Source organism: Raphanus sativus, unplaced genomic scaffold (genome assembly GCF_000801105.2).
Source record: "Raphanus sativus cultivar WK10039 unplaced genomic scaffold, ASM80110v3 Scaffold0217, whole genome shotgun sequence".
Taxonomy (NCBI): domain Eukaryota; kingdom Viridiplantae; phylum Streptophyta; class Magnoliopsida; order Brassicales; family Brassicaceae; genus Raphanus; species Raphanus sativus.
The window spans coordinates 33,052-52,605 of NW_026615537.1; the positions used below are offsets into that span (position 1 = coordinate 33,052).

At 38.3% G+C, this 19,554-nt stretch overlaps 8 protein-coding genes across 9 annotated transcripts; 5 read left to right on the forward strand and 3 right to left on the reverse strand.

Annotated features, from left to right (window-relative positions):
• Positions 1 to 1,662: 1,662 nt before the first annotated feature.
• Positions 1,663 to 5,738, forward strand: LOC130501497 (lysine-specific demethylase JMJ31-like). Its single transcript, XM_056996407.1, has 15 exons — positions 1,663 to 1,819; positions 1,909 to 1,992; positions 2,103 to 2,186; positions 2,277 to 2,426; positions 2,531 to 2,599; positions 2,681 to 2,807; positions 3,069 to 3,141; positions 3,274 to 3,390; positions 3,903 to 4,022; positions 4,146 to 4,164; positions 4,329 to 4,410; positions 4,491 to 4,813; positions 4,942 to 5,057; positions 5,151 to 5,244; positions 5,360 to 5,738. Exons 1-15 carry the CDS (start codon positions 1,712 to 1,714, stop codon positions 5,423 to 5,425), a joined length of 1,632 nt encoding a protein of 543 aa, XP_056852387.1. The 5' UTR covers positions 1,663 to 1,711; the 3' UTR covers positions 5,426 to 5,738.
• Positions 5,739 to 7,062: 1,324 nt separating this feature from the next.
• LOC130501500 (DNA-directed RNA polymerases II and IV subunit 5A-like) lies at positions 7,063 to 8,074 on the forward strand. Its single transcript, XM_056996415.1, has 4 exons — positions 7,063 to 7,278; positions 7,385 to 7,564; positions 7,644 to 7,757; positions 7,917 to 8,074. The coding sequence occupies exons 1-4, from the start codon at positions 7,078 to 7,080 to the stop codon at positions 8,040 to 8,042; spliced, it is 621 nt and encodes a 206-aa protein (XP_056852395.1). The 5' UTR covers positions 7,063 to 7,077; the 3' UTR covers positions 8,043 to 8,074.
• Positions 8,075 to 8,523: 449 nt separating this feature from the next.
• Positions 8,524 to 9,883, reverse strand: LOC108846963 (chaperonin-like RbcX protein 2, chloroplastic). Of its 2 annotated transcripts, none has more exons than XM_018620137.2 (5): positions 9,406 to 9,883; positions 9,237 to 9,328; positions 9,061 to 9,118; positions 8,907 to 8,963; positions 8,524 to 8,825 (listed from the first exon to the last, which is right to left on the reverse strand). In XM_018620137.2, the coding sequence occupies exons 1-5, from the start codon at positions 9,691 to 9,693 to the stop codon at positions 8,703 to 8,705; spliced, it is 618 nt and encodes a 205-aa protein (XP_018475639.1). In that variant the 5' UTR covers positions 9,694 to 9,883; the 3' UTR covers positions 8,524 to 8,702. The 2 variants fall into 2 exon arrangements, with proteins under 2 accessions (XP_018475639.1, XP_018475638.1); XM_018620136.2 differs by having other exon boundaries at positions 8,907 to 8,972; positions 9,406 to 9,881.
• Positions 9,884 to 11,058: 1,175 nt separating this feature from the next.
• LOC130501501 (uncharacterized) lies at positions 11,059 to 11,711 on the forward strand. The gene has a single exon (XM_056996416.1). The coding sequence runs from the start codon at positions 11,147 to 11,149 to the stop codon at positions 11,516 to 11,518; it is 372 nt and encodes a 123-aa protein (XP_056852396.1). The 5' UTR covers positions 11,059 to 11,146; the 3' UTR covers positions 11,519 to 11,711.
• Positions 11,712 to 12,657: 946 nt separating this feature from the next.
• LOC130501499 (uncharacterized) lies at positions 12,658 to 14,671 on the reverse strand. The gene has a single exon (XM_056996414.1). It carries the CDS (start codon positions 14,329 to 14,331, stop codon positions 13,012 to 13,014), a length of 1,320 nt encoding a protein of 439 aa, XP_056852394.1. The 5' UTR covers positions 14,332 to 14,671; the 3' UTR covers positions 12,658 to 13,011.
• Positions 14,672 to 15,012: 341 nt separating this feature from the next.
• On the forward strand, positions 15,013 to 16,253 carry LOC108847977 (probable plastid-lipid-associated protein 8, chloroplastic). The gene is made up of 4 exons (XM_018621366.2): positions 15,013 to 15,299; positions 15,381 to 15,504; positions 15,578 to 15,757; positions 15,846 to 16,253. Exons 1-4 carry the CDS (start codon positions 15,081 to 15,083, stop codon positions 16,034 to 16,036), a joined length of 714 nt encoding a protein of 237 aa, XP_018476868.1. The 5' UTR covers positions 15,013 to 15,080; the 3' UTR covers positions 16,037 to 16,253.
• A 325-nt stretch (positions 16,254 to 16,578) lies between these two features.
• On the forward strand, positions 16,579 to 18,495 carry LOC108847976 (uncharacterized). The gene is given in 10 exon segments (XM_018621365.2): positions 16,579 to 16,756; positions 16,859 to 16,957; positions 17,029 to 17,250; positions 17,253 to 17,371; positions 17,471 to 17,549; positions 17,624 to 17,677; positions 17,799 to 17,867; positions 17,956 to 18,021; positions 18,101 to 18,169; positions 18,264 to 18,495. Coding segments are annotated over 10 exon segments (963 nt in total). The 5' UTR covers positions 16,579 to 16,645; the 3' UTR covers positions 18,339 to 18,495.
• On the reverse strand, positions 18,356 to 19,546 carry LOC108847975 (GDP-fucose transporter 1). Its single transcript, XM_018621364.2, is given in 4 exon segments — positions 18,356 to 19,115; positions 19,118 to 19,264; positions 19,267 to 19,378; positions 19,380 to 19,546. Coding segments are annotated over 4 exon segments (996 nt in total). The 5' UTR covers positions 19,494 to 19,546; the 3' UTR covers positions 18,356 to 18,492.
• Between the last annotated feature and the right edge of the window lie 8 nt (positions 19,547 to 19,554).

Below are 19,554 nucleotides of genomic sequence, written 5' to 3' on the forward strand. Positions count from 1 at the left end.
TATCAAAATGTGTATTTAAATAAGAACATGTATATTGATTTCTACTGTATTTTAAAATATTTTAAAATGTTAATATATATAATAAAGATCTACATACAATCAATTAGGCTGAAAATTCTAACCACTTTTTATCTATTTGATCAAATCTACACTAACATACTTTGCATGCAGTATATCCTTAATCAACTTAATTCTAATTTATTTATTTAGTGTTATCTGGTAGATTTGAAAAGTGGATTGGTTATTTTAATATTTTATCATATATTTCAGGTTTTCTATTTACCAACTTCCCATCTATATATTTTAAATTTGATATCTTAACTTTTATAACTGAGAGGTTGGTTATTTGCAGTTTAAAATGGTTTTTGGTTTATGATTTTCTAAAAAAAAATTACCAATCAAGATTTTTGAAAAATAGATTCCCTAAAATATAGAAAAATCGTATTTTGAAGTAATTATCTATTTCTTAACAAAACTAAAAGTTTTCTTGGTTTCCTTAAGAAATATACATGATTTTTTTATTTTTTTCTATTTGTTGAAATATTAAAATATATTTAACAGGTAGATTAACAAATTCTTTTTAAAACAGTCTCATTCAAATAAAATTATCATTCATCATAAAATTGGTTAAATTCGCAAACTATATAATATTTTAAACAAAAATTAAATTATTAACATATGTTAAACTTTTATATCTACAACTATATATTAATATTTTATTTATTTTGAAAATAACATCAATATATTATTTATAAATAACTATATACAAAACATAATAGTATATACTAACCTTTAGTTCATGCGTTATTTAAAAAATGTGTTACTAGAAAAAGATAAATTTAAAAAATATTAGTGACAAATCAATTTACTTATAAATTTACTTCAATGGGCGTATGTAATCTTGATTTTCACCACCACCACTGATCTTTTTCTACAACCACTTTTTGTTATATATTTTGCACCCTGAGAGTCATTTGGAAGCCAAATCAAAGAAATGAACCTTTTTCTGAGCAGGTAGACAGTGATTTTCGTGGTCACTTGTGTTACAATACTTTATACATTTTGTAAACTGCTTTTTCATTAAGATAAATAGCCAAAACTGCAATAGACATTAATTTTTTTAGCTTAACCACAGTGTTCGCCGTCGGAGGTTAACCGACTATTCTGTAGATACGAGGAGTACAATGTTAAATTATTTGATAGTCAATATGATCGAATTGTGGATTCACCGTATTGGGTTATCCGTCAAATTTCACTAGTTCATAGTTTTGCCAATTAATGCATACTAATTTAGTATTTTTTATTAAACAAAACAAAATTAAAATCAGTTCATATTGTTTATTGACATGTCTTTATCTTTGAAAAATATACAATTTAATTAATTCTGACTCTATCTTTATACGATACATGTCAGTTTATTGGAGATTTTGTGTCTGTAAAACCAATTTTGTGCTTTTTTTTTTTGTAAAATTTTAGTTCGGTGTGAAGAATAAATTTTCTCAGAAGCATGTTTTCACAGCCGTCGCAAACGTCAAAAACGCTAATACTGTAGCCATCTATCTGTAAACGTTTAAAAGTGAACCAAGAAAGCCTATGGACAACAAGTCGTATGTCACCGCCAAACGCAAACGCAAACGCAAACGCCAAAAGAAGCTTATAAAAAAGCATAGCACGTTTTTGAGTTTTGAGTCTTTTGACGAATCACCAAGGGATGATGAATACGCCGAGGGGATGCGAGTTTCCGACGATTCAAACCTTCGAGAAAGCTCCTTCCGCTGCCGAATTTGAGTCCGGCGTCGAGCTCACGAACTTCCCTGCGGTTACTTTTTTTTTTTTCTTTCCACCTCTCTTTTTCGTTGAATCCGATTGATTCTCTTGTGCTTGATTTCGTCTTTTCGTCTTCTTCAGGTTTTCCGAGGATGTGCTAGTAGTAGTGACTGGGACGCCTGTTCAAAGTGGAATCCATTCAAAAATGGCCTCGATTATCTCCACGTGTGTTTTCTCTCTCTCTCTCTCTTTTACAATCTCTCTCACTCCGATTGATTGATGCGAAAAAAAAAAAAAAAAAACCTTATGCGTGGATTTGGAATTGTATTATGAAGGAACGTGCAGGTTCAGTGGAGGTGGAGGCAATGCTTTCTAGGACGGCTCCGATTTTCAATGGTGATATCAGAAGCCATGAGAGGGTAAAGTAGTAAAAACTCCATTTTGAATAGTCTTAGGTGAAAATTGAGCTTATAATTTTAAGTGTCTCTGGTTTCTTGTTTGTACTCTAGGTATCAATGCCTTTCTCTGATTTTATTAGACTATGCAAGCAGCATATGATAAGCAAAGAGAATGGTTCTGGTGTTGATGATGCAAACTCCTCTGCTTCTCTTTGCTCTATTCCTCAGGATCCTACACCTGGACAAATATACCTAGCACAGGTTCTTATCATCTTCAGCTACTTCTGTTTGGTGGTGGTCTATGGATATGTTTGCTCTTCACTTCCCTTTTGATTGAACATGCATTTTTTTTTTTTGTTATCCAGTTTCCAATTCTGAATGATGAGAAAGAAGACAAGGTTCAACTCAAGATTCTGAGACGAGACATTCAGACGGTATCTGCTCTTTGTTTCTACCGCAGCTGCTCGCAGCGTGAACGTTCTTAACATCTACTTATCTGAATTGAATTGATGCAGCCCACTCTCTTAAGAGGAAAGTCACTGTCTTCTATAAACTTTTGGATGAACTCTGCACAAGCTCGATCCAGTACCCACTATGATCCACATCATAACCTCTTATGCGTAGTCTCAGGGTGTAAAAAAGGTTTAACCCGTTGGCTTTCCTCCGAGTCAAACTCCCAGGAAGTTGTTTCTGTTATTTTCTGTTTCCTAGTGGAATCGATTTGGTAGTGTATAAGTGAAATTGCTTCACGTTAGGGCATGTGGGTTTATAGAATGTTAAGTCAGCTAGTTTGAAGTCGGTTCAAGGTTCATCCTAAACACTTGGCACATTCAATGATTTAACTATATGTTTGTATGCTTTCTTCCGTATAAACTAATTTCAACCTCTTTAAATCATCAACAGTTGTCTTGTGGCCCCCTTCCGCCAGTCCCTCGCTCTATCCAATGCCTATATACGGAGAAGCGTCAAACCATAGGTATCTTTCTTGGCATTTTTCCGTACATTTTTGTGGTTATATCCTGAGCACGCACACGGCGTGCAGTAATTGAAACTTATCATGATCAATACTAGACTTTTCATTGCATTATTATGTTTACTGTTCATGTAGCTCGGTTGGTCTAGACAATCCGAATTTATCAGCTTATCCAAGAGCAGAGCATTCCCTCAAGCAGTCACAGGAAGTTACTCTTAAGGCCGGTGATGCAGTATTCATTCCCGAAGGTTGGTGAGTATACTCATATTTTCACAGAAAAGTTCTCCTAGTAGCACATAGCTTTGTGTTTCAGAAAACACTGAAATTGCTAAAATATCTTCTAATAGGTCCTGCTTCATATGTGTCGAAGTGTTTCCTAATCCCTTGAAGTTATCATGTCTCTGTTACGTAGCTTTTTTTGGTTGTGCCGCTTTTCTAGATTTTTAATTACTCATGTAACGTATAGAAGAGAAAGTGTCTCCACCTGGATAATTGGCATTTGTTTAGTTTGTGGTTGTGTATATAGCTCATGTTATGTAGTTTGCATATGCCTAGAGCCTCTGATCCATATGCTTGACATGTATTTTTGTTAGCTAGCTTAGTATCATGATAATGAAAATGACACTTCATTGGTTAGGAGTACCTGGTATTATAATTGCAAGTATTGAAGCTTTGCGAATTTACTAAGCCTTATAGATTTGATATGAGAACATTCAGTAGAAGGTTAATGGATTTATTTCAGATTATCATCATAATTTATGCAGGTTTCATCAGGTGGATAGCGATGAGCTGACTATTGCTGTCAACTTTTGGTGGCAATCAAACATTATGTCTAACATGCCGGAACATATGGATTCATATTACCTGCGCCGGATTACAAGAAGGTTTGACTATAAATCTTGGATTATTATAAAGAATATGTTTTTGCGTTACCGTTTTTGTTTTGTTTCCTAACTTATGTTCCTCTCTTTTTTTTCATGTGCCTTTATCTTGTGTCATATAATAAGATTGATAGACAGAGAAATGGTATGTAAGTTATTCTATCTCATAATTATATATTGTTGGAACTTATGATAGTTTCTTTGCTCATCCTGATTTTGAATCTAAAAATGTAGGTTCGTCTACTCACTTTAACTTATATTTGCCAAGTTTACTACCCTGTATTTACCTTGCGACTTGGATTTTGACAGAGCCTGTTAGTTTCAAAGCCTTCTTCAACTGATTTGAAGCCGCCGTCTGAACATCTTGACCAATGTAATATTGGACAGGCAGGTAATGACACTCTGATGGTGTAAATCCTAAGAAACCCTTTAATAGCTTGTCTGACTTTCACGGTGATGGTATCATTGCAGAAGGTGGGGATGATAACTCAAGCAATGAAAGTATTGAAAAAGGCATCAGCTCAATACGTGAAAAAACACCGCTGCATGATCTAGATCCTTCTACTTCCCTGGCACTTCATGAGCTTATTTCCTTAGTCCATGACCACGTTAATGCTGTGGATACAAGTAAGGAACTGCAGCACACTCCACCCAGTTATTCAAACCCAGCGTCCGAAAGGGACAATAGCAAGATCCTGGTGAATTCATTGTCTTGTTTAGAAGATGATCGTGTTGCGCATATGCTTTGGAATCTTGAAGCATCTAAACTTCGGGATGCTCTCCTTGCAATGGCAGTAAGTTTACAATAAGTGATTCCTAGCGCACTTCATCTTTTTGGTCGAAATGACCAACTTATTTTTGTTTTACATGGAGTTTTAAGCTCTTTGAATTAACGTGTTTGTATCATGTAAACTCATTTCAGCGTTATTTCCCAAGAACCTTAGAAGCGTTAATACTCCACATGCTATCACCTGTTGCTGCGGAAGTCCTAACACAGAAGTTTGATGAGATTGACCAACAGAGTGGTGAAGAAGATAGGTTTGTTCTGAAGCCAATCTTCTTGTGTACTTATTTCCGTACTTTGAAACTGAAGAGTAACTTGTTATTTTGACTTCCGTTTCCAATTCGTAGGGGCCAGTTCTATCGGGAATTTTATGGTGCCTTCGATGATGAATCAGCTGCGATGGATATCATTTTAACTAGGAAAGAAGCTTTTGCATTTCAGGTATGTTCTGTAGAATCAAACGATAGAACTTTGTTATCTGACTAGTTGATGCAGAAAAAGACTTATCATCAAAGTCCCATGGACATATATAAAATTATATGTACTTTTGTTACAGGCCTTTGAGAATGTACTAGACAAGTATTTGGGGGTCAACATTGCTTCACCAACAACAAACATATGAAGCATGTCTCCGTAGTATGTACTGGAGACATATAAATGTGATCGGATGAGAGAGAGCATGTTGCTATCGATATAGTAGTAAAGGGTGATAAAAGAGACATGTTGCTGTTGATGTCGACAGACTTAAACTTGTATCATTAAGCTTCTGCTCCAAAAAGAAAAAGTCATAATAATCACCATATATGTCGACACACTACGTTAGGGATCTGAAACTCATTGATTCGGTTAAAATCTATTTGGGTTTGAGATTCCCGAGTTTAAAGATTTCAACAACATTCAAATATTTATGAATTTTGGTTTCGGTTTGATTCAGATATTTGCGGGTTCGTTTCGAATATGGATAACCCGTTTGAATTATTTTTAAATTTTCAAAATTTATATATACTTTAAATTTTTTAAAACATATAAATTTGAATAATGTAAGCCAAAATATTTAAATTAAAAATTAAAAACAGGTTGGATTTCAATATTTGGATGAAAAATAAATATATATTTTAAATAGTTTTGGTGTTTGAATACTGTTTATCTACTTTATATGTTTACTTTTGACTATTTTTTATATTTTGAAATAGTTTAGACAATTTTAAGCTGACAGAAAAAACAACTTTAAAATATCATTAATTATTAAAGAATAAAAAACAAAATACATTAATCTAATTACAAAAACAAACATTAAAATAGGAAAGAAAAAAATATTAATCTAACTAAAAAACAAGCATTAAAATAGGAAAGAAAAAGAAACACATTAATATAATTGAAAAAACAAATATTAAAATAAAAAATTCAATTTAATTTTCAGTGGTATGTAATTGTAAATAACACTCAAAATTAAAGAGTATTCTATATATGTACTTCTGTTTTAATAAGATAAATTTAAACTGAAACTCAATGAAAGAGTTAGGGAAACAAAAAAAAGGTGTAAGAGCTAGAAATCAGCAAACCATATCACACATAAATGGAGTTGAGCAGTTACATATACAATCAGAGACTGGATCGATGCGGTGATTGGTGAACTAGAAAACTTTCATTTATTTATATCAAATTCATCAATTTTACCATATGTTACAACTTAAACAATACCGAGTAAACCCTAAAGATCAATAGGAGTGTTGTTTAATTAAATAACCGATATAGTTATGTAAACTTTCCTTAAGACTAAGCTGATGTTAAAAAAAAAAAACTATTTGTAATAAATAAAAGGTTAAAAAGGGGGTAGCTTGCGCTCTACTTTTCTTTTCCTTCCGTAAAGTGAAACCCTACCGACTTTTTCGCGGCTCACCAAAAGAAAATAAATAAAAAAAACCTTCGGAATCTTCCAGACACATCCACCATTGCTCTCTGGTACGTGAAAACTTGTTCATCTGTTTCCTCGTCTCTACTTGGATTGAACTTTTTTTATTATTGCCATGGATTAGAGTCTTTTAGTGTGTGATGACTTGAAACACATAAATTAAGAGCTGTCTGCAACATTAATTAAGCATTAATTACATGTGAACCTCTTAGATTTTTCACGATCATTAGCAATTGCACAGTTTAAATGTTTTTTTTTCTCTCACAAGGAAGTATTGTTTATGGTTCTGTTTAAGAACTTTGGAAACCCATAATAATACATGGTTTTTTTGAGTTTTGCAGATTTTTTTTTACTGTGAAAAGATGAGTTTATCCGAAGAAGAAATCAGAATGCTTTTCAGAGTCAACAAAACACTTAGCCAAATGCTCAAAGATCGTGGCTACATTGTCACTGATTCTGAACTTGAGATGACTCAAGAACAGTTTATAGAAAAATACGGCGTGAACATGGAAAGAAAAGATCTTGATACTATTAAGACTAAAAAGAATAATGAAACTGATAAGGTTCGTGAGTACAAGGATACGAGTTTTTATTTTTAAGTGTTTTTTTTTTACAATTCTTCTAACTAATTGCTCAAGTTCGTTTCCTTGTGGTGGTGGTGGTGGTTAGATCTTTGTCTTTTTTCTACAAGAAACAAAAATGTGCCATATCAAGCCTTGCTTTGAGCGCATGGTATCTCATAATGTCTTCAAAGCAATTATTGTCGTGAGGAAGGATATGAACCGCTTCGCTGCATCTGCTGTAACCGACGCAAACTCAAAACAAAAACTTTACTTGGAAAGTTTTAAGGTTAGTGAAAAAAGTTTATATGCTGCTTCCTTGTTTGTGTCTCGAAACATACTCTTTAAAGGCTCATGTTCCATTGCAGGAGACGGAGCTTCTAATGAACGTAAAAGAACACGCTTTTGTTCCGGAGCATATAGCTCTGACAACTGAGGAGAAGGAAGCTTTGTTGGAGAAATACACTGTGAAAGAGAATCAGGTTCGTATCTTGACACTTTTAAGCAATGAAACTAATTTATTGTGGAGACAAAAAAAAGAAAACTTTGATGTTTGATCTCTTTTTGTTGGGTCCTTTTTTTTTCATTATAGCTAACATGTTTGTTTGTTTTAACTCACTTGTGTGGTGTATTGTCGATAGCTTCCACGTATTCATTATACGGACCCTATTGCTAAATACTATGGGCTAAAACGTGGAGAAGTTGTGAAGATCATACGCAAGAGCGAAACATCCGGTCGTTATGTCACGTACCGCTATGTTATATGATACTTAGAGCTTCTGATAGGATTTAGTGTTTTTCTTTTACAGTTTTGGTTAGGAAGAGTAAGAATTTTTGTCAGTTTTATCTCATCAATAGATAGATAGGAGTTGAAGACTTTGGATCTTAATCAAGTTATATAGTTATTTTTCTTGCTGTTTCGAGTTTGAAAATGCTAACGATGGTCACAACACTCTCCTCCAGATGATGACTCTTACGGATCGGATTTTTATACCATGCTAAGTTTTATTGGCTTCCATATTAAAATGAATAGATGATAATAATAAAATTGGTCCAAATATATTAAATATCAATGTTGGTCTTTTTAAACTATAAGTCTTCCGATTTGGACCGCATAAGTCATGTACATGTCTGCTGCTATTAGCATCTTGTTATTATGAGGTTGGTGTGAAGCAATACTCTGTTTTCATCTGTTATTTGTATCTGTTAACATATCAGTAATAACGTGAGAGGTGTGAGCGTAAGAGATGATTGAGAAGAAGATATAGTTTTGCCATATATCATACATAAACAGTACATGCCAAGAAAAGACTCGTATATACTGCTCAATGAACTATATTATAAACTAAGAGAAGCTCAAGGTCCTAAAAAAACTGAGAAGCGAATTCACAAAGGAGATGCTGTTGGTTTTGCGACATATACTTTCTTTAGCCAATAACCTCAGAGTTTGAGTCGTCAGAAGGCCATATCACGGTCTCCATCAGCCGTTCACGCATCAACGCCAAGTTCTCATCTGATATATCTTGGTATATCTTCCCATGGTCGCATTTCTACAACAAAAAAAAAACCTATACACCATCAGTTTTGAATCCTATTTGGTTCCCATGGCAGGTTTAGCGATTGGGTTATACCTTGATCCACTTCCCATACAAGTGGAGGCGTGTGATCATAACTCTTTCTGCAAGCTCCTGATTCTCCTACAAATCAGTTGCTTGCTGCTTAAGTTTGAGCATCTAAACTTCTTCAACTAATCTTATCAGATGCTATAAACTAAGCTTTTGTTACCTTGCCGAGTTTGCGAAGGAATCGTTTGCCTTCGGTTGGTCTATTTGATACGACGTAACTGTTTTAAAAAAACAAAAGATACACCACCACAAGACCATAAGCAAAGAATGATGATCGAGTAAAGTGTGTTTGTTAATCTAATCATAGAGAGAGCTTATCAAATGATTTTGACCTACTTATAGAACCAAGTGTATCGAGGAGGATTCATTTCGTATAATTGATGAAGAACCGTCCTCACAGCTTTGTACGTGAAGTAGTTTATAAGTTGCTGCAAAGTTTTGAAAAGTGATTAGAGACAGCCATATAAGCTTTAACGATTTGACATTAAAAGAAGTTCTCTCTCACCGTCTTGACATCTCCGAAGGTATCCTCGTAGTTCCCAGCAACGTCCTCGTTCACAATCACGAGCTTCTTCTTGCTCCTTCGACTCGCAATTCTTGGTACGCGTTTGGTAGAAGAAAGCCTGAAAACAATGCTTGAACCGGTAAAAGAGCTTCCTAACTCTAGCTTTCTTGCACTGCCAAGGATCTTCTTCTTGTTCGGAGAGATTCTTGTATGAGCATCAATGCATAAACATGGACCGCTTGGGGGATCCATCACCGATGAACCAACAACAAACAGAGCACCCACCATTACTTCCAAACAAGAGGATCAGTTCCGTTTTCCCCGAGGATATAGGGAAAAGCAGTTCAAGAAATCAAGAAACAGTTGGTGGGGATCGATGGAAAGAATCTGAAGAAAGAAAGATGAAACGTGTTTGGTAATACAAAACAGAGGGAACACGAGTTGGGTGTGTAAGATGGAAAATGGCCGTTGAATAACAGCCAGTCAAAATCATAGAGAAGTCTTTTAGATATTTATTTATTTATTTATTTATTTGCAAAGCAAAAAGCAAAGACAAACAAGAAAACCTACCGGGTGGGCTTTCGGGTTTACGTGACAGTTCGTAGAATAAGGTCGTCTTGTAACTTAGAAATTGCACAGAAACTGTAGTGGACAACCGCAACCCCCCATATTCACATGTCCATCTTAAAGGAAGAGACTAGGAGAATATTAATGTAAGAAAATAGATTGAATGTGGTTAAAGAGGTGCCATAGACAAAGTGCAAAAAAGAAAAATCCCGGTACGATATGGACCACCCATGTTATAGCTTTGAAGGTTCACTACATTGCAAATATGGATGACTTGAAGATGAATGTAACAGTTGACAAATGTAGAAATCTACACTGATATGGTTAAAGAGGTTCCATAGACCAAATGCAAAGAAGAAAAGTCCCGGTACAATTGTGGACCACCACCAATGTTATAGCTTTGAAGGTTAGAGATTGTGGAGGATGGCAACTGGCAATAAATATAACTTTTGCAGAGATAGACGAGTTGAAGATTAGTATAACAGTTGAACAAGCAAAGGTCTTGATTTTTGCTTCAAGAATGATATGATGATGCTTTTATGTGTACGTAGACATGTATGTGTAAGTGAGAAGGCGTTATTAAATTTTAATATTTCTGTAAATTTCATTGATGTCACGTATAAGATCAGCATGACCATACAAAAATGGACTCTGGTTAAGAAAATCAAAGTACTAACGTAATCCCTGATGTAGCTGATCTGTAAACTACCATTTTATCATCTCGACGATTATCAATCACACATCGACAGATAATAGTCTTCTCTAATTAGGAAAGCGATCCAAATAAAACCATAGCTCAATAATAACATCCCTATCAGTTTAGAGCACAGAGCATGTTTCAAGCTACCTTTTATTTTAAAATCATAGTTTTAAAATATACAAGACACCCTTTAGTTTAACTTTATTTGTCTTTAAATTTAAAAGCTAAAGTTTCAATACAGAGAACCATAGGACCACATCCACGTGGTCTCGACCGACCACTTCGGAACCCAAAAAGCCCTGAAAATTATATTTCAATCAATTAATAAGCGAGAAAAAGCACACACATTCAAAGCATTTACTTCTTTATATATACCACACACACTGCTAGTAGAGAGACATCTATATTTCACTAACACATTCTAAAAACTCTAGACCTTTATCAAAGCCAGAGAAGATCAAGAAGAACAAACATATGGCGAGATCACCATACTACGGCTCTTCCTTCTTAGACTACATCTCTCTCCCAAACCCACACCTCTGTTTCTTCTTCATGGTCGTCTTCTTCGTGTTCTCCTTCACATGGTACTTGAACTACGAGTCCATCCTCGAAGACACCATGAATAATCTCAAGTTCTTCATCATCCTCTCCCCTCTCTTCCTCCTCCTCATCGTCCACTTCTTCTCTGGGGGACTCTCCTTGTACGTCCCCTTGCCTGAACAAGACTCCATTCACCATGCCGGTTCATCACCTTGGGGCGTAGCAGCCGTGCTCGTGGTCATCTTGTTCATGGTCTCGTACCAGTCAGACATCCACGAGATGTGGTTCCCCTTTGGGGCTAAGTAGATGAGATCAGCCTGATTTTTCCTTATTACCAGCTCTATCTAGCTTAGATATGGAGCACCTATTGTTAAATATCAAGTAGTATGTACTTTTCTTTTTTGATGAAGATTTTAGTCTCGCATGTGTAGGAGTGAAACTTTTTCGAAGATCTCTTAAGTCATATCAGAGTGTCCATATATGTAGATGAAGTTGTCTCTGCTTGTATGTTCTGCTTGTATTCGTAAATATCATATGGAAAAATGAGATGAAAACAACCCTTTTTTATACAATAGAAAGTTTAATGGCTGAGGTAAAAGCTTAAAATGAATACTGCAATGATACGAATATTGTGCCTAATGTGTTTACATTGACTTGGGGCACTACCGGTAGTAGTGGTTCTTCTTGTCCTCTTTTGACAAGTGGGAGTTGTTATTCTCGTGATTCTCAGCTTTTTGTAAAGAAATGGTCGGTCACAACGCCGTTATATATATTTTTGCAGGAATATAATATGCTCCGTCACAAAAGAATCTTGGATACAGCAGATTTGTTGCTTATTTTTGAAAAAGTTTATCAGCAACGTTGCATTGTTTTGGTTATAGAATGAGTAATCTTGAAAGCAATTGCTTACTATTTATAATACCCAAGTGTTATCTTTAATTTTCAAAGTTTGTTTATAAGAGAAAAAGACACCGACGTATTTTACTTGCCATTCCCACCACTCCTTTATAAAGTTAGGCGTAGATTTTAGTGTGTGACAATTCATAAATACTCAGGATTGAAAGCGACATTTCTCCACTATGAATTTCCCAAATTTTCTAATCGATCGTCCAAAATTATAGAGAAACTAGATGACTGATTCACGTTATGTGTGAGAAAAATATAATTTATAAGAAGTTCTGAAATACACGTTATTTTAAGTGAGACTCATAAAGAAAAAGTAAATAGGCCTCTTTTGTCAAATTATGTGGACTGTATAACTGACATTAAATAGCCCAACCGAATGGCCCATATGGACCCAAATCTTGATCAAAGGACGAAAGACAAGACATGACATCAATCTCCCGGAAGTACTCAGAGGTTCACTTCAAGCTCAGCTATCTGCAACTGTCTAGAACCAAGAGACGTATATATTCTTCTTGTGCTATTAAAAGTGAAACATGCAATGCATTAAAAGAAAAAACTTAAGACTCTATCATCCTTTAAGTTCTTTCACTACAATAATCCTTTCTTTCACTACAATCTTATTAACCGGGGAGCTTAACAAGGCCAACCAACCAGGTCATAAAAGGTAAAAGCGATCCGAACCAGAAGAGAAAAGCTTACCATGACTACTTTCACACAAACTTCACCGGGAAAGCAACTCTCCTGACTCTCTGATATTAAAACCCACGAGAGAACTAGACTACGCCTACTAAGACAAGCACATTTTGAACATAATAACATCATAGAGCTGCAGAGATCCATCACTAACAAAAGGGAAAATGGTATCATCATAAGTTCCCTTGCAAGCATCATAATCATATGGCTGTTCCTTGCTCTCCAACAGAATCATTCTCAGATGCATCTTCAAGCTTCTCCATCACCATTTCACTTTCCTTACTCTGATCCATACCAGCCATAACCCTATTGCCTTCCTCACACTCTTCTTCACCTGAAACTTCTCTAAACTTCTTCTCACCTTGGTCTTTCACCGCAACATCCTGCATACAACTATCTCCTCCAACCACATGGTTCCCCTTCCCGTCACCACTAGTACGCGAATCAGACCCCCCAGTGTCGTCTTCATCAGACTCATTCCCCACAACTTCTTCAACCATGTTCCTCCTCTCAAGATACTGCAACCTCCTCCTCAAGTCACCCAACTCCCTCTCCATCAAAAACAACCTCTCCTTCAACGTCAAGTTCTCCTCCTCAAGCTGAGCGATATGACTATCCTGATCATCAACTCGATTCTCCAACACATTGTTATACTCAGATCCAGGATAAATCATCTCAAACCTACTCAGATCATGATCCAACCTCCTCTCAACCTCAACATGCTCCTCCACGTCACTCCCGCTCGATCCACCTTCATCCTCATCATCCTCACCATCGTCATCATCATGTCCGTCAGATCTCAGCCTAATCAGCCCCTTCATCGATCCGTAACCGTCGACTCCCCACTCCTCCTTCGCCATATCCCCCAGCACCTCCCTCGACGGAGAAAACATCGGCGTCGGAAGTATCGCCGGCGTCACGGCGCAGGGAGACACAAGCTCGGCGATCCCGCCGGATTTCTTGGCGCGGATGATAAACGACGTCGTGTTCCTCGGCGCGTAAGGGACGTACCGGTTATTGTTGTTGTTACCGCCGTACTTCTTCTTCGGGTAAAACTTCTTCGTTTTCAATCTGTTCTGAGATTGAAGCTCGTTGAGCGCCGGTGGCTTGTAACCGCCAGGTTGTTGCGGAGGGTTGTACATCCTCATCATCGGCGGTGGTGGTTGTCTCTTATCGGTTGTGATCTTCTTCCCTTTCCAGTTGTTGTTGTTGCTCCGGTTCGCTTTGGAATGGTTAGATCCGAAGTTGTTAGGATACTCCGAGCTCATGCTAGGGTTAGGGTTAAAGTTCCGGGGATTCATCATGAGATGCTGGTGGTTGTTGTTGTTCATCATAACCTGTGGCTGCTGCTGGTTCATAACCAGATGGTTTAAGTTTTGGGACTGGTTGTTATTAAACGGAGCCTGGTTCATAATACGAGGCTGAACCGGATTCATTAGCTGAGGTGGATTCATCCTCTGCGGCGGAGGTTGAGCTATCATCTGTGGTGGTGGATTCATGAGCTTAGATTGATCGTTCATCTCGCAATTACAAACACACAAAATCACTAAATTATGAAACAAAACCCTAATTTCGCGGAATCTCGAAGTTTGAAGCAAATCAGCAGATAGATCGATGCTTGGGAGTGAAAAATCCTCAAATTACAAACCACAGATCAAAGAAAAAGAAACAACAGAGAGAGAGACCAATCAAAACAAAGGTAACAAAGAGAATCTCTCTCGAATTTTTAGTTTTCAGATTTTTAATTCTTCAGCTTTAAGATGAAATCAGGAGGTTTGAGGATCTTGTAATTGGATCTGGGGAATTTTTCGAAATTACAAGAGGAAAAATTAAAACGAAAAGAAAACTTTTTGTACGAACGGCTTTGTGGATGATAAGATTCTTTAAATAGAGGCCAAGGGTAGGCTGCTGGGTCAAATCAACGAAGGACATTCTATACGTAAAACTCAACGGCTTAGATTTATTCATTTCGAAGGTAAAAGTCGGTTACGGGTTTCTTTGAATATTATTTGTAATCGCAAGTGTTGGTTTAACATAACCGGTACCCAGGCCCAGACCTGATATCAAATGTGGGCCTTAATGGGCTGTATCATCGAGATAACGCGGGAGAACATATCTTCCTACGTGGCTGGAGGAAATCCGATGTAGGCCCCAGTACTGATTTCTATTCTGAAGTGGCATCACCCAGATCATTGCAACCGTGTTCTTCTCCACCTTGTCTCTTCCACATTCCATTATCTCCATCTCTCTCTCTCTCTCTAGAGCTACAATGGCTACGGCTGCTTCTTCCTTTACAATCGCATCGTCCTTCTCCGAACCACGGACTCAGATCCGTTCCTCGAAGCGCTCGAGCCTCCCGGTACTTCAATTCTCCATCCCGTATAAGGCCAGTTCACGGAGCAGGAGACTCGTCGTGAGCTCCGTTTCAGCGCCCAACGTTGAGCTCCGTACTGGACCCGATGATCTCATTTCATCTCTACTCTCTAAGGTTTTGTATAGACTCGAGTCAACTTGTTGCAGATGATTCCATTATTAGTCGATGGTTATGGTTTTCGTGTGTTTCACGCAGGTTGCGAACAGTGATGGAGGTGTGACGCTTAGCCCGGAAGAACACAAGGAGGTGGCACAAGTGGCTGGAGAGCTTCAAAAGTACTGTGTGAGCGAGCCTGTCAAATGCCCTCTCATCTTCGGAGGTAAGAATCTAAAGCAGATTGCTTCTCCCTTGAATATAAAAAAATGTAAAACTTTTGAATTTTTATGCTGCAGATTGGGATGTGGTGTACTGTTCTGTACCGACATCTCCAGGTGGAGGCTACAGAAGCGGGATAGGCCGCCTCTTCTTCAGAACCAATGAGATGATCCAAGGCATTGATTCTCCTGATATCGTCAGGAACAGAGTTTCCTTTACTGCTTTGGGTTTTCTTGACGGAGACGTCTCCTTGACAGGTGAAACTGCAAAACCCTAGAGATGTGTATTTGGTCAGATCTCAATATGCGTTTTTAATGTTTTAACCTTGTTTTTTGGTCTTTGTAGGGAAGCTGAAAGTGTTGGACAGTGAGTGGGTTCAGGTGATATTCGAGCCTCCGGAACTCAAGGTGGGATCTCTGGAGTTTAAATATGGGTTCGAAAGTGAAGTGAAGCTTAGGATCACATACGTTGATGAGAAACTTAGGTTGGGTTTAGGCTCTAGAGGATCGTTGTTCGTCTTTAGGAGGCGCCAATAATACATTTATATACTTTGATGTGTCTGTTCTCTCTGCCTCGCCCATTTGTTTTTCCCCGTTCTGCATCGGTCAATGCAATTCACTACAGAAAAGAAGAAACAACACATGTGTACCTGCGAGAGTTTGTAACAGTGTAATATCAGAAACGTGTGTTATTGAACTTTGTTGTAATGTAAACTTCGTTCCAAAAGTTGTCAGAGTTGTTACCTACATGTTATTAAGTTATGTTCAAATCCAGAACCTCTCAGTCAAAACCTTTAACACAAGCACCATCCACATGTTCAGGAACAGCATATACATATGCAGAATGAAAATTAGGTCGAAGTTTCATTTTATTAGCACAAAAGCCAATTTTATTTGAGTGATCCAAACACATAGCTCAAAAGCCATTGAAAAACAGATACAAAGGTGTGCTGCTAATCAAAATAACGGACTGGTTAAATTTGACTGTTTTAATGGTATAGAAGACAGAGAATAAAGTTCAATTACAGCCCAATAACTAACGGTTTTATTGAAAAGCCCAATAACTAACGACTGCGTCGTCGTCAATCAGAAAGTCATCAGAACAGAGCCACAAACTTTCTTCTGAACCAGCTTTTAGCAATAGTAATGACGATGGACGATGCCAACTCGGTCTACGTCGGCGGCCTCCCTTACGACGTCACCGAGGAAGCTATCCGCCGTGTTTTCTCCACTTACGGCACCGTTGTCTACATCAAGGTAGATTTTTACTCCTCCCCTCCCTTGTTGATCCTACAAGTTCCTAATTTAGGTTACACACTTCTCATCTGTTTCCTTGTTTGTTTTTGGCACTTGGTGGAGATTGTGAATGACCGGAGTGTAAGAGGGAAATGCTATGGCTTCGTTACATTTCCGAATCGTCGATGTGCTGATGATGCTATCCAAGACATGGATGGCAAAGTATGTTATATTGAGAGGCTTTTTTCATTGCTATTACTTGTTTTGTTTTGACGGAGCTTGTTGTAAATCAGAGTATTGGTGGGCGTCCTGTGCGTGTGAATGAGGTGACAACAAGATTTGGTGGTGGTCAAGGGAGGTTTCAACCACAAAGCCCTGATGATCATCATGGGAGAAGTGATTTCAGTTACGAAAGGGCACGTGAACGGGATAGGTCACGTGACAGCAGAAGGGAATATTATTATTATACAGAGAAGAAGGAAAGAGCAGCATGTGATGATGATCATGATATGCTGGGGATAGAGATGGTTACAAGGTCATCAGGGTTTTGAAAGAAGGAGATTGGCGTGGGGATAGTGGTGGTAGTAGGGGAATCAACGGGACCAGTTCTCACAACGAAACGAAGAGAGAAGATAGGTAGAAAACATAAATTTTACTTTTCTTTAAGCTACAAAAATGATTGATTCGGTTTTGTTTTAGTGTCCAAATCCATGTGTGCTTTTATTGAATTAACAGTGGTACCATGCTTGATGGTGGGCGTGGCAGAGATGGAAAAGATCACTTGTCTAACTCAAGTGGAGATCACAGCTTTCAGGTAATGATGATGTTTGTTAGACATTTATTGTTGCATTGTATAGTTCATGTGTAAACTTGCAATTTTTTATACAGGTGAAAGAAGAACTGGAAGCGCTGATTAAGACACATGACGTGCTTCAAGATGAGGTACGAGGTCTCTTATGTGCCCAGATAGGCAGTTGGTAGATTTCTTGAATCTAGAACCAATGGAGCAACAGTTTCCTTAGTGGGAGATGGAAGAAATGATTGTCTAGTTTCGATTTTTAAGGTACTGGTGATGGAAGAGAGATTGGAAGTAAAAGAAGTTCTGTGCTCAGAGCTACAGAACAAGTTTAAGGTGTGCGTCTACTATGTATTTTAGTAGAACTCAACATGTTTTATTGTTTATTATGGTTTTGTTCTCATTTGGAATGGTTTAAACGCAGAGATTGGAAGATTTATTGAACAATGAAAAGAAACTGACTTCACAACGCCGAAAAGAATTGGCAAAGGTAAACAAAACATGGGATCAGGTCCTGTTTACAAAGCTAGTCTTCACTTTGTTAGACTAATGATCTATGTTTCTGGTAGATACACAAATCATATTCAAGGGTCAGAGAGTGCACGGACAGCCTGAAAGACTGCGAACAGGAACTCCAGGTTAGATTCTAATTTTTTTTTTTGCATTCTAGTGATTGTCATTACATAAGAGGATTATGCCTCAGGGGGACAAGTCTCTGTTTTTTTATTGCAGTCACTTGTTAGTTCAGCAGCTAGAGAAGGCGTGGCTGGTGCTGCTGATGAAGGTCTTGAAAACGGGTATGTGTAGCTTTGTTTTAGACGAGCTTTAGAGAATATTTGAATATTTGTATTAACGGAATATGAGAATGAGAGTAAAAGGTTCACAAAAATGATACTATAAGAGGCCAGAAACCTCTTCAATTGTAAAATATTGAAATGCTAAGCCTCTCATACATTAGTAGCTACTTTCCCGGAATCAACTCCACCGACTCTTCATCAACCTTCTCGGTGTCGTTCGACACTTGAGACGGACCACTGGTCGGTTTCTTAGCCACGGTCACGGACTGCTGATAACCAATACCACCACAGATCGTAACGAGAAGACAGACCAACCCAACAGGACTCGCATGCTTATCCCAAATCAAAACATTAATCACAACAGTCAAGAACTTGTTCACAACACCAGTCACCGTAAAAGCCGTAGCGGAGATAGCTTTCCTAGCAGCAAACCCGAAGAAGCTGATAAGAAAACCAAACACACAAGATAACGCCACGGCGAAAAACGCAACGGGCTCAAACAAACTCCCTCCTGTAGCATTCACGGCCGTGAAAACATCAGTGTACTCCCCCGTGAGGAACCAAAAGAAGGGCGCGATCATCAGCGACAAGAGGTTGTTGTACAAAACAAACCCCCACGTGTTGAGCTCGAGACTCGACACCATATGCTTGATGTAAACCATCTCGGTGGTGATGGTGACGAGATAAGCCACGGCCCACGAGTACGCCGTGAGAGTGAAGGCAGAGTCGTTCGCCACGTAACCAACCGCGCCAGCGAGGATCACTAGTAGAGACAAGAACGTGAGTTGGAAGGACGCGGCTGGGAGCGGAAGACCGTGTCGGCGATGGCGACGAGGAGAGGGGTGAGGGAGCGGAGACGATGGGTGTCGACGTTGGCGTGGCGGAGGAGGTTGGTGTTGGTGAAGATGGCGAGGTAGAAGACGAGGGCGGCGGGAGGAACTTCTTGGCGGTGTCCCAGGTGAAGGCGTCGTGGTGGAGGAAACCTAGCTTCCCGAGGAGGTAGACGCCGACGGTGGAGGTTAGGTACTGGAGGGCGGTGAGGAGGCCGGGGGTAGTTGAAATAGGTGATGGCGAACTTGTTGATCACGGCGAGGAGGCTGGAGCAGAGCGCGTAGCCGACGACGAGGCTGCTCGTCGCGTAGGCGGAGGAGGAGGATGATGACATTGTGTTGTGTTGTGTTTGACCAGATCGGAGAAAATGGATCTGGATCGAGAGACGTGAGTAT